The 14448-nt window shown below is 42.1% G+C and overlaps 2 protein-coding genes across 2 annotated transcripts in view; one reads left to right on the forward strand and one right to left on the reverse strand.

The window, feature by feature from the left end:
- The window catches only part of RRM1 (ribonucleotide reductase catalytic subunit M1), a 34803-nt gene extending 32437 nt beyond the window's left edge, over positions 1 to 2366 (forward strand). The window contains exons 18-19 of the mRNA XM_024731836.1: positions 527 to 715; positions 1750 to 2366. Coding sequence (XP_024587604.1) covers positions 527 to 715; positions 1750 to 1935 — 375 coding nt within the window. The 3' untranslated portion in view covers positions 1936 to 2366. The remainder of the gene's footprint in view (positions 1 to 526; positions 716 to 1749) is intronic.
- Positions 2367 to 7124: 4758 nt separating this feature from the next.
- On the reverse strand, positions 7125 to 9467 carry LOC112390755 (olfactory receptor 52L1-like). Its single transcript, XM_024731822.1, is given in 4 exon segments — positions 7125 to 7255; positions 7258 to 7393; positions 7396 to 8161; positions 9403 to 9467. Coding segments are annotated over 4 exon segments (1098 nt in total).
- Between the last annotated feature and the right edge of the window lie 4981 nt (positions 9468 to 14448).

A 14448-nucleotide genomic window follows, 5' to 3' on the forward strand; every position in this document is an offset into this window, starting at 1 on the left:
AACGTTTCTATATTTGCTGATGGAAACTGTAGCATTAGCCAGTCTGTGTTTTGATGCAAGCTAACCCTAGACCTAAGAAATAGGAAAGCCTTTTTCTGTTGACTCCAAATGGAGTTTGTGAAGTCCTAGCTTATTTAAAGGGTTTTTCCTCATTGCTTCCTTGGGTCATGTCCCTGTGAGTTACAGCCCTGAGTTTTTGTATTTTCTGCAAAAGTCAAGGGTCATTTATTGTTGCTTAGCTCTGACTTTTCAGTGAATGTTTTGGCCATTAACCAATTAAAGATGAGTCTTAAATAACTACCACCAGATTGATATTTTGTTGTTTAGATGGGGTTTTGTTTGACTTCATAAGCCAGAAGTGAGTAGTCTTAGGAAACTTGATAAGGATCATACTGTATTAAATGGAATGGTAGGGTCAGATCTGGCTGGAAGTAGAACCAAGGCCAGACCCTGGGGGTCACCATTCTGTTAATCATACTGCTTTCTTCAACCAGCGTGCAATAAACATTTGATTTCCCTTCTTCAGAGCATACCAGAAATTCCTGATGACCTGAAGCAACTTTATAAGACTGTGTGGGAAATCTCTCAGAAAACCGTACTCAAGATGGCAGCCGAGAGAGGAGCTTTCATTGATCAAAGCCAGTCTTTGAACATACATATTGCTGAGCCTAACTATGGCAAACTCACTAGTATGCACTTCTATGGCTGGAAACAGGTAAGTGGAGGAAGTCAACCAGCTTGGGATATTTTAGAATTGGAACAGAGTTCTATATTCTAGCTACATATTAAGTATTGCCACCTGGAAGTTCTTTCACTTTAAGTCCAGTATGTTAGAACCAACCCATGGGTTTTATACCAGATTAAGCTCTCACTTTGAATTTTCTTATTTCTTTTAGGATTATTTTATTCTAAGCTTGAAACCTTGGAGTTACCTATGATCCTTCCTTTACTTTCCATGCAGTCATTCACCATGTAGTGTCAGTTGTTCCTTTGTACTATTTCTTGAATGTCTTACTTTCTATTCCACTGCTGTTATTCTTAACTTCGTAACTGATCTCTTTTCTTCTGGTATCTCTACTCTAGGCCATCTTGTGTACTGCTACCATTCCTAAAATAAAACTTTACACATGTCAACCCACTGTTCAAAAATATCCATTGTTTCCCCACTTTATCTACAGGATAAGAGCCAATCACTTAGCTAGTCTTTGCCAACTGTAAAGGCCTGTGAGTCTATAATGTATTCTTATTCCCTAGCAATATTCTAGGTGTTTATATAGAATTATGAATTTATTTTTTTATTTAACAAACTTTTATTGAACTTATACTATGTTCCAGGACTGGGGATACTGAATAGAGAATGGTGATTCTTATCCTTGAATTAGTCATAATCAGTTCTTATACAAAGATACAGTCTAGACCTCTAAATAGTTATAATCTAAGGCAGACATGTTTTCTTAGGCACACTTGGAAGTCATACACATAAAAACAAACAAACAAAAAGACTAGAGAACAAAAATATTTGACATTTTCAAAGAGATAAGCTTGTTTTAGGGGTGAAAAGGATAGAGTATACTGTCTGACCATCGCTTTCTCTCTTTAAGCATTTTTGAGAGGGCTTCCTAGAGGAGATATAATTCTAAGTTTAGAAAGCAATTTGACCTGGTTTATGGAAATGTATTTTAAACATTGGTCTTTAATGCTAGTGTTCTCACAGCTTCTCCTAATTAGTTGTATTTACTTCCCTTTTAGGGTTTGAAGACTGGGATGTATTATTTAAGGACAAGACCAGCAGCTAATCCGATCCAGTTCACTCTAAATAAAGAAAAGCTGAAAGATAAGGAAAAGGTATCAAAAGAAGAAGAGAAGGAGAGGAACACAGCAGCCATGGTGTGCTCTTTGGAAAATAGAGATGAATGTCTGATGTGTGGATCCTGAGGAAAGGCTTAGAAGAGACCAGCCCTTCTTTAATAGCCAAACTACTTCTTGAGCATAGATAGGTATAGTAGGTTTGCTTGAAGTGATAAGGTTTTGCTGGACTTTATTGCAGAAAAGAATCAATTGATTTAAAGTACTGTTTCTATATAAGCGTGAAAGTAATGATTTTTTAAAATTGATATATTGGGAATCAAAGTAGATGTTTTAGGAATGCAAAAGAAGTCATCTTGCAAATAGGGAGTGATTAAATAGGGTTTCATCACCCATCTGGTACCCCTTTTCTGGTGACTTCAGTTTTGGTAAGGAGACTTTGACTGGTGTGTCCATAGAAGCAGAACTGAGTCATAACACGTGAGAAGTGCTGACAGGACCTTTATCTGGATAAGGTCCTAATAGATCATTCTGAAATAAAGATAAACATTTCTAAATGATTGTGTGAGACTAATTTTGTCATTTATTTTCATACAAAGGTCAACTTTGATAAAGGATTTTTTGTTATTTGAGGGTTCAGGGAAGAAATTTTAAGACAAATTACTTAGACACCATATAGAATTCTGATTTTAATATATGTCTTTTTCTTCTTTTTAAAAAAATTGTAAAATATACATAACATAAATGTTACCATTTTACCCACTTTAAAGCATACAATTTAGTGGCATTAAGTACACGTACAATGCTATCTATTTTCAGAACTTTTTCATCATCCCAAACAGAAAGTCTATACATAAAACAATAATTCCCCATTCCCTTCATCCATTATTCCCTGGTAACCTCTATTCTACTTTCTGACTCTGAATTTGCTTATTCTAGGTATCTCAAATAAAAGGGATCATACAATATGTGTCCTTTTATGTCTGGCTTATTTCACTTAGCATAATATTTTCAAGGTTCATTTATGTATTGTGTCAGAATTTCATTCCTTTTTTAAGGCTGAGTAATATCTCATTATATATATATACATATATATATATAGAGAGAGAGAGAGAGACATTTGGGTTATTTCCACCTTTTGGCTATTGTGAATAATGCTGCTGTGAACATTGATGCACAAGTATCTGTTTGAATTCCTGCTTTCCGTTCTTTTGGGTGTGTACCTAGAAGTGGAATTATTGGACTAGATGGTAATCTTATATTTAACTTTTTGAGGAATTGCCGAACTGTTTTCTACAGCAAGTGCACCATTTTACATTTCTACCAACAGTACACGAGAGTTCCAGTTATTCCACATCTTTGCCAATATTTGTTAATTTTTTGTATTTTTTATAATAACCATCCTAATGGCTTTTGTCAGTTTGATTATAATGTGTCTTGGTGTGGGTCTCTGAATTTAGCCTAATTGGGGTTTGTTGAGCTGCTTGGATTGATATATTCACATCTTTTGTTAAATTTGGGAAGTTTTCAGCCATTATTTCTTCAGGTAATCTTTTTTGCCCCTTTCCCTCTTTTCCTTCTGGAGTTCCAATGTTGCATCTATTGGTCCACTTAGCAATGTCCCAACAGGTGCCTTAGGCTTAGTTCACTTTTCTTCATCCTATTTCAGCTCCTTAGACTCAGTAGTTTCAATTGCCTTATCTTCAAGTTCATTTATTCTTTCTTCTTCTTGCTCAGCTTTGCTGTTGAGTCCCTCTAGAGAAATTTTCATTTCAGTTATTGCTTTTTCCAGCTCTAGACTTTCTGTTTGGTTCCTTTTAATTGTTTCTACATCTTTGTTGATAGTCTGATTTTGTTAATACATTGTTTTCCTGATTTCCTTTACTTGTTTTCCTTTAGCTCTTCCATCATATTTAAGACAGTTGTTTTAATGTCTGTCTAGAAAGTCTGACGGCTGGGCTTCCTCAGGGGTGGTTTCTGTCAGTTTATCTTTTTCCTTTGAATGGTCTATGTTTACCTGTTTCTTTATAATGCCTGTGATTTTTTTGTTGTTGAAATATTCTGAGACTAAACTGTTTTGCAGTGAAGTCTCTTCTGCAGAGTATGTTCAGTTAATGTTTTGACAGCTTTCCTTGGTCTTTGCAGATTGACTCTGTGCTAGGACACTCCCATACTTGGTTAGGCTTGCTGTAAGCCTAGGCAATGCCATGGTTAATTTTATTTGCCAACTGGCTAGGCCATGGTATCCAGATATTTGATCAAACACTAGATAGAGCTGTGAAGGTATTATTTTTAGATGAAATTAGCATTTAAATTCGTAGACTTTGAGTAAATCAGATTATCCTCCATAATGCGGGTGACCTCATCCAATCAGTTGAAGTCCTTAAGAGGAAAAATGCTGAGGTCCTCTGAGAAAGGACTTCTGCCTGCAGACTGCCATTGGACATGACCTGCAGTATCAGCTGTTCTCTGGGTTTCCATCCTGGAAGCCTACTCTGCCAGTTTTGGATTTGCCAGTTCCACAATTGTGAACACATTACTTACTTACTTACTTATTTATTCATTGCTGCATTGGATCTTTGTTGCTGTGCACAGCCTTTCTCTAGTTGTGGTGAGTGGAGGCTACTCTTCATTGCAGTGCACGGGCTTCTCATTGCTGTGGCTTCTCTTGTTGCGGAGCATGGGCTCTAGTTGTGTGGGCTTCAGTAGTTGCAGCACACAGGCTCAGCAGTTGTGGTTCGCAGGCTGTAGAGCGCAGGCTGGGTAGTTGTAGCACACGGGCTTAGTTGCTCCATGGCATGTGGGATCTTCCTGGACCAGGGCTTGGGCCTGTGTCCCCTGCATTGGCAGGTGGATTCTTAACAACTGCACCACCAGGGAAGTCCCCCGTATTACTTTATATATACGTGTGTGTGTGTGTGTGTATATATATATATATATATAGAGAGAGAGAGAGAGAGAGAGAGAGAGAGAGAGAGATGTATATGGTTGACCCTTGAACAACATGAATTTGAACTGCACGGGTCCACTTACACTTGGATTTTTTCAATAAGTACTACAATACTACACAGTCTGTGGTTGGTTGAATCTGTGGATGTGGACCCGTGGATATAGACACTGTATGGAACTTGAGCATCTGTGGATTTTTGTATCCTCTGTGTGTCCTGGAACTAATCCCTGCATTGTTCGAGGGTCAACTGAATATATAGATAAGATTGTGTGTGTTTGTGTGTGTGTGTGTGTGTGTGTGTGTATACACACCTTATTGGTTCTGTTTCTCTGGAGAACGAGAACACTGACTAATATAGGTTCTGGTACTGGAAATGGTTCTAGAGGAATGGAATCCTAAAGATGAGTTTTCTGGGTTGGTTCTCTAATTTGATGAGATTTAAGCGTGACTTTTCAGTAGTAAAGAGAGCTCTGATAGTCCCTGGTGGTGATGTGGCAATAGAGACATGCAGAATACCATCACTGGATACTCCTAATCAAACAAAGAGGCAAGGGTCTGGGTGACCATGTATATGTTCTGCCTCAGGGGTGTATCAGTTATCAGCTCTCTAGCCCAGTGTCATAATTTAGTTCATCTCGATCACTTTTCCTTTCCACAGTACATCACAATGCTCCATTACGTTGAGATGCGGATTGGACCTAGCAGGAAATGGCAGCTACTCTAGACTTACTGGTAAGATGTTTGTGTGTCAGAGAATGAGAAATAAATCGGACAAAAATTCAGGGACCTTCTACCTCAGTGAAATTTCTTGGGGTCCAATGGTATAAGGCATGTTGGGATATTCCTTCTATGATGAGGGATAAATTCTTCTATCTGGCTCCTCTTACAACCAAAAGAAAGGTATAAGGTCTAGTGAGCCTCTTTGGATTTTGGAGACGACATGGCAACATATTCCTCATTTGGATGTGCTACTCTGGCCCAGTTACCATGTGACCCTAAAAGCTGCTAGTTTTGAGTGGGGCCCAGGACAAAGAACAAACCTGGCTCTGCAACAGGTCCAGTCTGCCATGCAAGCTGCTCAAGTATCAGTGGCAGATAGGGATGCTGTTGGAAGCCTTTGGCAGGCCCTGCCATCCTCTCTGGATAAATACTTTGTGAGAGACAGCTTTTGGCTGCTACTGGGCATTGAAGACTGCCTAACCAAAGACCACGAAGTTACCATGCAACCTGAGCTGCCTGTCATGAACTGGGTGTTGTCTGACCCCCTAAGCCTAAAGTTGGGCATGCATAGTAGCATTCCATCATCAAATGGAAGTGGTATATACAAGATTGGGCTCAAGCAGGCCCTGAAAGCACAAGTAATTACTGAAGAACTGGCCCAAATGCCCATGGTTCTCGCTCCTGCTACACCTTCTCTCTCCCAGCCTGCACCCATGGCCTCATGGGACATTCCATATGATCAAGTGATAGAGGAAGAGAAAACTTGGGTGGTTTACAGATGGTCCTGCACAGTATGGGACACCATAGCCTCTTTCTGGGACATCTCTGAAGGATAGATACTCCATTCTATAGATGACAGCTATGGAGGTCTTTCAAGTAGGGGTGACTTAGATAAATCACACTGGCTACCATGGGAAAGAGTGGCATGACCTCTGGGTTTGGGTCAAGCTCAAGTACAGATAAGGGCCTAGGCTGGTCTTTGGGTGAATTTGGGTCCCAAGGAGAAGACCTGGCTTGGGTGTCTGTCAGACTGGAGGGCCCCCTGGCTGGACTTGACCTGTTTGGGCTAGACTGGACCCCTGGGGTAGGCCTGACCTGTGTGCCTGGGGATATCAGACTGGGAATATTAGGCAGAGGCTCACCTGTGTTTGGAACTGATTGGACTCTAGAACCTAACTTGTGTGCCTGCATTAGACCGATGGCATCAAAACTGACCTGTATATTCGGTGAGACTGGGCTTCATGTCCAATCTTACTATGTATCTGGGAGAGACTGGGCACCAGGGAAGAGCCTGGCCTATTTATTTGTTTCAGACTGGGTGTTCAGGGCAAGTCGTGGTCTGTGCAACTTGCTCTATACAACTTCCAGTGGAGCTCCATATATCCAGATATTAACTGGGGGGCTTTCTCAGGAGTCAAGGAGAAGAGGACAGAGAAACTAATAACAAGAATAAATAGGGAAAAGCAATTTTATCATTGGAGTGAAAACAGAGCATTCTAAGAATTCAAAAAGGAATAGTTTACCAACAATGAACCTGCTGTTGAGTCATCCATAATCTCAGGAAATTCCAGCCTGTCCCTCAGTACTGCCTGCTTATCTCTTGTTCCCAGAGGTCACAGCCCCAATTTCCCAAGTTGATGAAGTTCTCTCACTCTGGCAGTTTCTCCTTCACTCTCATATTCTGCAGCCTCTCTGGCTTCTCCCTAACCTCCTGGGCTAATTCCTTTCCACAGAGCATCTTTTCTACATGTTGCCTGATCTCTCTGATCCTTACCCCCAGATGACAGGATTCAAGGCTCCTGGGAGCAGCAGATAGATGGCACTGAGCAGGTTCTGGACATCCTGAGACACAGTCTTGGCTACTCGGAAAACGATAGAAGTGGAGAGACTAGAGAGGTAGATGGTGAGGATGACCAATGGGAGTGGGAGCCACACGTGTGCAAGGCCTTGGTTCGGGCTCCCCCAGGAGATATCCAGAAGACAGCATAGATGATGCGGGTGTAGGAGGTCCCCAGCAGGGCTAGATCAAAGGTCACAGTGATCAACCGCATGGCCAGCCCCAACCAGTTGTTGAAGGTCAAGTCTCCACAGGCTATGCTCAGCAGTGTGATGTACTCACAGGTAAAGTGTCAGATCACTGCCGTCTGGCAGAATCAAGCTCGTGAGGTGAGCACTACCAAGGGCACTGCCACTCCCAGGCTCCATGTCAGGGCAAAAAAGGCCAGCACGCCTAGCAGACGGGAGGTCATCAGGTCACTATAACAGTGTGGATGGCACGTGGCCACCAAGCAGTCTAGGGCCATGGCCAGCAGGAGGTTGTAGTCCAGAAGGAGAGTGAGGTAGATGAAAAACATCTGGGCCAGGCAGCCATGCAGTGATATGGGGTTAACATAATGCACAAAGCCCTCCAGCTTTTGGGGTATCACCGCTGTAGCAGTACAAATGTTGAAAGCCAGAAGCGGGGCGATGAGCATGTACATGGGCTGATGCAGGCTCTGCTGGGCCGCCACCGTGTGGATGATGAGGGCATTGGCAGAGACGATGGTCACATAGGGAAAAGTAAGAGGCAGAACCAGGAGGGGCCTCCACTGTCGCAATCCAGAGAAGCCCCCCAGGAAGAAGTTGGTGTAGGAGATGTTGAAGGTGCTGCTATTTCCATCCTTACCCACTGGCTTTGGCCCTGAGCTGGCCCCAGGAGTGGGGATCAGAGACTGTTAGAACAAAATGGTCAATGGAAGAAAACCTATTTTTATTTTAGGGCCTGCGTGGTTTGTGATGAAGATCCACCTCTTCGTGCACGTATGTCTACTCTTTTGGGGCACAGACAGGTACTATGTCAGGTGTCATGGGAGCAACAAAGATGAACAAGACATTCCTTGTCCTTAGGGAGCTCTTGGCTTTTGTATGTGAAATGTAAACTTACAAGATGCTGTTTATCTGTGATACTCCAGGTATTTGATTGCTGAGTAAAAGATTAGGCGGAAAGTAGGTGTGGTATAGGAGAGAAAAAAGAGTGATGGGCCAGAGGCAATAGAAAGGATGAAGAAGACCCTTGATTAGGAGGAAAAAAGAATATATGAGGAATCTTTGGTCCAAGAAGCCTGGGAAGAACCAAGTGGGGCTTATTGGGAGAGAGGAACAAGTCAGGAATGATGGCCTCACTTTTGTGCCTGGGGTACACTGTGTGGCAAGGGGAGAGGAAAGTTGCTGAGGAGTACTTCTGTTCTTCCTGGACACAAACAATGGGCCACAGAGACTTCTCCCTTCCTAAGACCCTCTAGACTGGATGTGGGGCCTCCTGCCTGGCCTTGTCATCAGTGTCATGGATGATGCTTGCATTCCTTTCAGAATGTGAGTTCCAGGAGAACAGGGGTAACAGCATACCTATATTGTGTTCTCTGAAGCTCCAAGCACAGAGCCACCATAAACACACAGGAAGTGCTCGAGCATTGCTTGTCGGGTAAGGTGAATGAGGAACAGGGAGAAGATGGTAAGAAGCTAAACAGTTAACTGGGCTCTGAGAGTAGTAATTTCAAAGCTTTGGCCAGGTTTTTGTATAATTAAGAGAGCAGATATTAAGATTAAAGATGTGTGATTCAGTACTGGGCTCACATCTTATCCAGATTCTTAGCGAGAACCATTTGGTGGTGGTAGGTGTGATGATTAGAGGAATTAACCCTGATATGCATAAAAGTAGCTGACACCTATTGGACATTTACCATATGTTAGGCAGTGTTCTAAATGCTTTCATCTTTTTTAATCTTCTTAATTTTACTGAGGAAGAAAGTGAGGCACAGAGAGATTAAGTCTAGTTCAAGATCATACAGCTGGTAAGTGGCAGAGCTGGATTTGAACCCAGACAGACTCCAGAGTGCATGCTCTTAGCTTCAGGATGACCAACTAGTCCTGGCTTGCTGGAGACTTACCTGGTGTTAGACCTGAACATCCGGTGTCCCAGGAAACCTTTCAGGCAAATGAGGCAGTTGATCATTTTACTATAACTACTAATTACGTTGAAGATTAGAGAAGCCTTATGAATTGTGGAGCAGCTAGGAAGAAATATTCTTCTTTCTTATAGGTTTAAATGTACTGTCTCTGAAAATCAATGTTTACATTGGTGTTACTATAGCCACCCTCTGAATACTCAGAAGACTAAAGAGGAGCATCTCTAAGTTCACAGAGAGACCTCAAAAGGAAGTGGATTTGGAATTCCAAAGCCCACCCTGGAATGTGTTTCTGGAACTCTTAGAGCATTATTTTACTCAGAATAACTCAAATTTTGAGAAATGTACTTTCGTTGTGGTTGGGCAAAGACCAGACAACACTTGTGGGGAGGTGGTAAAAATTCTTAGGGGAGGTCTGTTGAAGACTTTCTGGGGGGGGGGTGGAATTCAGGAGCTGAGAGTGAGTGAGGTGAGAGGTGATCTGTGATGGAATAAAGGGGCATGGAGGAAAACGCAGCACGGAGGAGCAGTGGCCAAGAAGACATTTAGGGACCCCCGCTCCTTCCCAAATACCACAGGATGGTCATCCTTAAGGGGGAGAATAAGCTGGCATGGGCTGCCCACAAACATCTTAACTTGGACAAGGTTGGTCTGTCTCCGTCACGTGAACTGTAATTTTCTCTCCTGTTCTGTATCTTAGGATTACTTAGGTAAACTCCTAAAGGAGCTTCTTTGACACTGGGCTCCAAAGCAGTCAGTAGAGGAAATGTAGAATAACAAGCTCCTCAAGGCAGGGCAGAAGGAATGAAAAAGACTGTAAAAGATGAGGAGATCAGTTTACTGGCTAATGAAGGTCTTAAGACAGATGAATAGATGTTTCTAGAGACAGATCAATCAGACTTAAGAACTAAGTGGAAGTGGAGAGAGACAGAGGAATCAACAATAATTTCAAGGTTTTTTTTGCTTTTGTTTTTCAGCTGTGATGACTGCTAAAACCTGAGGAAGGAGGAACAGTGTTGGAGTCTTGGGAGGTACACTTAATAAACCCATTTGGATGTTGTGAAAACTCACAAATGAAGAGATGTCCAGTCAACAACTGGAAATAAGGGTGGAGTGCTCAGATAAAGGATTAAAGCTGGATTTGGGGATTATAATGTTATTGAGGGCATGGGATAGAATCTTAAGGGGCCAACAGAGTAACATAACAGGTGTCAGTGAAGGAGACAGAAAAAGAGGGAAGAGGGGTGGAATGAGAACGAGGAGCAAATGGGATTCTGGAAACCAGAGAAGGAGACGTTCTGCTGCTCTGGAGGCTTCAAGGTAAAGAATTTACAGACTGGGCTTCCCTGGTGGCGCAGTGGTTGAGAGTCTGCCTGCTGATGCAGGGGACACGGGTTCGTGCCCCGGTCCGGAAGGATCCCACATGCCGCAGAGTGGCTGGGCCCGTGAGCCATGGCCGCTGAGCCTGCGCACCTGGAGCCTGTGCTCCGCAACGGGAGAGGCCACAGCAGTGAGAGGCCCGCGTACCGAAAAAAAAAAAAAAAAAGAATTTACAGACTAGTAGAGGCGAAAGACCAACACAACTAAGTCACCCTGCAAGGCTTAATGTTCTGAGTAGCAGAGGAGGGGGACAGATAGGAGGGCAGAGATAAAGAGGCCAGACGCCATGTGCTCTCTGCAGAAAGAGACACAGCTCCTCTACTGTAAAAGTCAGCACCACAGACAAGAGCTCCTTTAACTTCCCTGTCCCCACAAACTGGCTACTGTGCTCATCTTTCTCTCTTCCTTCTATTCCCAGTGAAAGAGATGTCTTTCCTCACTTTTGTCCTCAGGATATCTTCCACTTCTCCCCTCTTACCCTCAGCATATGGAGTTCAAGTCTGTCATTGGTGAAAATAAACTCATCCTTAACTTCTTTCAGTCCTCAAGCTTCCAATCTTTCTCCTCACCATTAAAGCCAAGGCCCTGGACATGTCTTTATCATGCTATAATTGCTGGCTTGCTGATCTAGCTCCCCACTAGACTGAAAGTGTTGCTGGTGGGGAGACCATGTCTTACTCATCTGTCTCCCAGTGCCCGGCACAGAGCCCACTGCAGAGTACGTATGTGCTCAGTAAGTGTTGTGTTGAAGGAATACATGAATGCACCAAGGGATTTTAATAAACATTTTCATTTGCAGCTAACTTAGAGTAGCTCTTTGAAGTTGAATGAATGAATGAATGAATGAAAAACTAACCCCATCAAGGCTAGGAGATTCTAAGTGATTTGCTTAGTCTCACCTAGCAAGAAGAGCCTGGCCTCAAATCTAGGTCTTCTTGGACTCTTCTGTCTACACCACCGTTTTCTCCCTCACACTCCACACACAAGGCAGCATCAGAGAGGCTCCAAGCAGTCTTAGTCTCAGCAACAATAGTACAAGTTAGCATTTATTGAGTACTTACTACATGCCAGGCATGGTTCCAAGGGTTTTTCCATAGAGTATCTCTAATATTCACAGGAACCCTAAGGGACGAATACTATTTATTAACCCAGTTTACAGATGAAAATACTGAGGCTTAAAGAAGATAACTAATTAAAGTGTCATAAGTGTTAAATGATAGCTGGGATATGAATGTAGGTTTGTCAATGGTAAATGTGGAGTTCAATTCCAATCTCATGTTTACCACCTCAAATCCCCCATAAATCTCTTGTCTTTTCATCCCAACCTCACCGTGGTAGCCTGTAGAGGACTCCCGTTGGGTCATAGCCTTCTGTGGCTTTGTTTTCACCTCTGAAAAGGTAAGGCCTGAGGTCAGTGCCCAGCTCCAAGGCACTTCTCTATGAGGCTGAGAGGAGGGATGGATAAGTAGCCCTGTGACTCCAGGGGATTTCCAGTGGAGTATGAGATACCCAGTGGGGAGGCATTTCCAGGGACTCAAAGGAGGAAACAATGAGAAACCCAGAAGAACTTAGGGAGGACCCCAGGGATAGAGGCTGGGTGGAGATGACAGCGTACTAACATTTTAATTTCTATGGCTCTTGTTTTTTCTCACAGAGCAGTCACATCTGCTGAGGGGTTTCCCTACTTTACAGGTGAGCCATTAGAGAGAGCAAGTCAGGGTTCAGGGCAGCTTCCATTTCAGGGGCACTAACAGGCAGAAGCTGGGGATGACCTGGGGCTCAGCTGAGGGCGAGGGGCTCCTGCAATTTGGGGGTCACCCAAAGGCAGGAAAGGGCACTTGGGTGACAGTGACAGCCCTGTGGTGGAGACAAGGACATGATATAGGTGTGGTGTGTGTGTGTGCATGCATGTGCCTGAGTGCCTGATCATGTATGTACACGCTGAGATTCATGAGGCATCTACTTCCCCATAATAGGCAGCTTAGAAGCTCGGGAAGGAGATGACTTTGGTGTGGGTTGTACTGAGAACAGCCAGGACTCACAGAGTCAGGGGCTGGCTCTTCCAGAGAGGCATTTGTTTGTCCTCTGGAATTTGAGAGCAGTAGGACTGAAAAACTTTTCCTCTTTTTCTGCCTTCTTTGGGTTAACTATTTTCATGATTTCATTTTATCTTCTTTGTTGACTTATAAGCTGTGCCTCTTAATGGTTGCTTTAGGATTTGTAGTACACATCTTTAACTTACCATAATCTACTTTTAAGTAATATTATGCCACTCCAACAAAGAGTATGAGATCCTTACAACAGGATTCTTCTGTTTCCCCCCTTCCATTGTTTGTGTTATTGTTGTCATAGGCTTTATTTATGCATAAATTATAAACCCCACAATACATCTGTATATTTTTGGCTTTATACAGTCTATTGTATTCTAAGGAGATTTACAAAAATAAGGAAAAATTAATATTTGTTTGTAAAATTCATTCATGCTTTTATGTGACTGTAGCTTACTTTATTGCTAGCATCCAGTGTATAAATGTACCATAATCTATTTACATATTCTATTGCTGAGGGACATTTATGTTGTTTCTGGTTTTCCACAATTAGGAATAATGCCAATATGAATATTCTTGTACATGTATTTTGATGCCCAAGTGCCTGAGGAGATTTCCGGGATCAAAGGGTATGCATATATATCTTTGATTTTACTAGAAAATGGCAAACTGTCTTGCAAAATGGTTGTACCAATCTATAACCTCAGTAGCAGTGCATGAGAGTTTCCAGTGCCATCTGCTGAGAAATTGTTTGAATACATATACAAATCTACTATGTCTACACAATAGATGTTTTGAGGTTGTATAGTGCACAACCTGAACATCTGTATATGAGAGGCTGGAGATCAAATACCTTTTCTCTTTTTTTATTTCTTCTTTTTTTTTCAGTGGGAGCCAGAATAGACATAATACCTATACCCAAAAGCCTACATTCATAAGGACATTCTGAGGTCAACCAAGAGATGTGAGCTCTGAAGTTTCACCACTTTTTAAAAATCTTCTCCCATTCATGAGATTATAGTAGTGGCAGCCATTTTGTACCATTTTATACAATTTAGTCATGCCACCAGCCCCAGTCATAGTTGATAAACCATAAGCAAATGTTGACCAAGCTACTGTAATCAGAGACCTTTCTTCCAGAATGAGGAATAAAGAGATTAAATTTTTGTATCATGTAGGTGGTTATATGTAGGGCACGCAAAAATCCAGTTTTCAGAGAGAGAGTGAGATTGTAGAAAAAATAAATCACACTCTTAGAGGATAGATGAGCAAAGGAAAACAGAGAATCTTAGTCATTTTTATAGTTGTTTGTTCTTTCCAGAAATTTCTTCAGGTTAAGCTGCACTCCAACCTTTTGGTGACTTAGCACCTTCATTTTAGAATTCCCCAATTTGTGTTAGCACTGGTTTGCCTTGGTATGTACGTATTTGCAACAACTTAAATGTGAAATCCATAAAGGCAATGAGTTTTGTTGGTTTTGTTCACTATTATGTCTCTTAGCATCTAAAATAATTCTTGCACCTAGAACTCTCTCAGTAAGTAGCTGTTTTTTTTTTTTTTTTTTTTTTTTTTTTTTTTTTTTTTTTTGTGTAAACACCTC

The sequence above is a fragment of the Neophocaena asiaeorientalis genome, unplaced genomic scaffold, assembly GCF_003031525.2.
Source record: "Neophocaena asiaeorientalis asiaeorientalis breed wild unplaced genomic scaffold, Neophocaena_asiaeorientalis_V1.1 scaffold232, whole genome shotgun sequence".
NCBI classification, from domain to species: domain Eukaryota; kingdom Metazoa; phylum Chordata; class Mammalia; order Artiodactyla; family Phocoenidae; genus Neophocaena; species Neophocaena asiaeorientalis.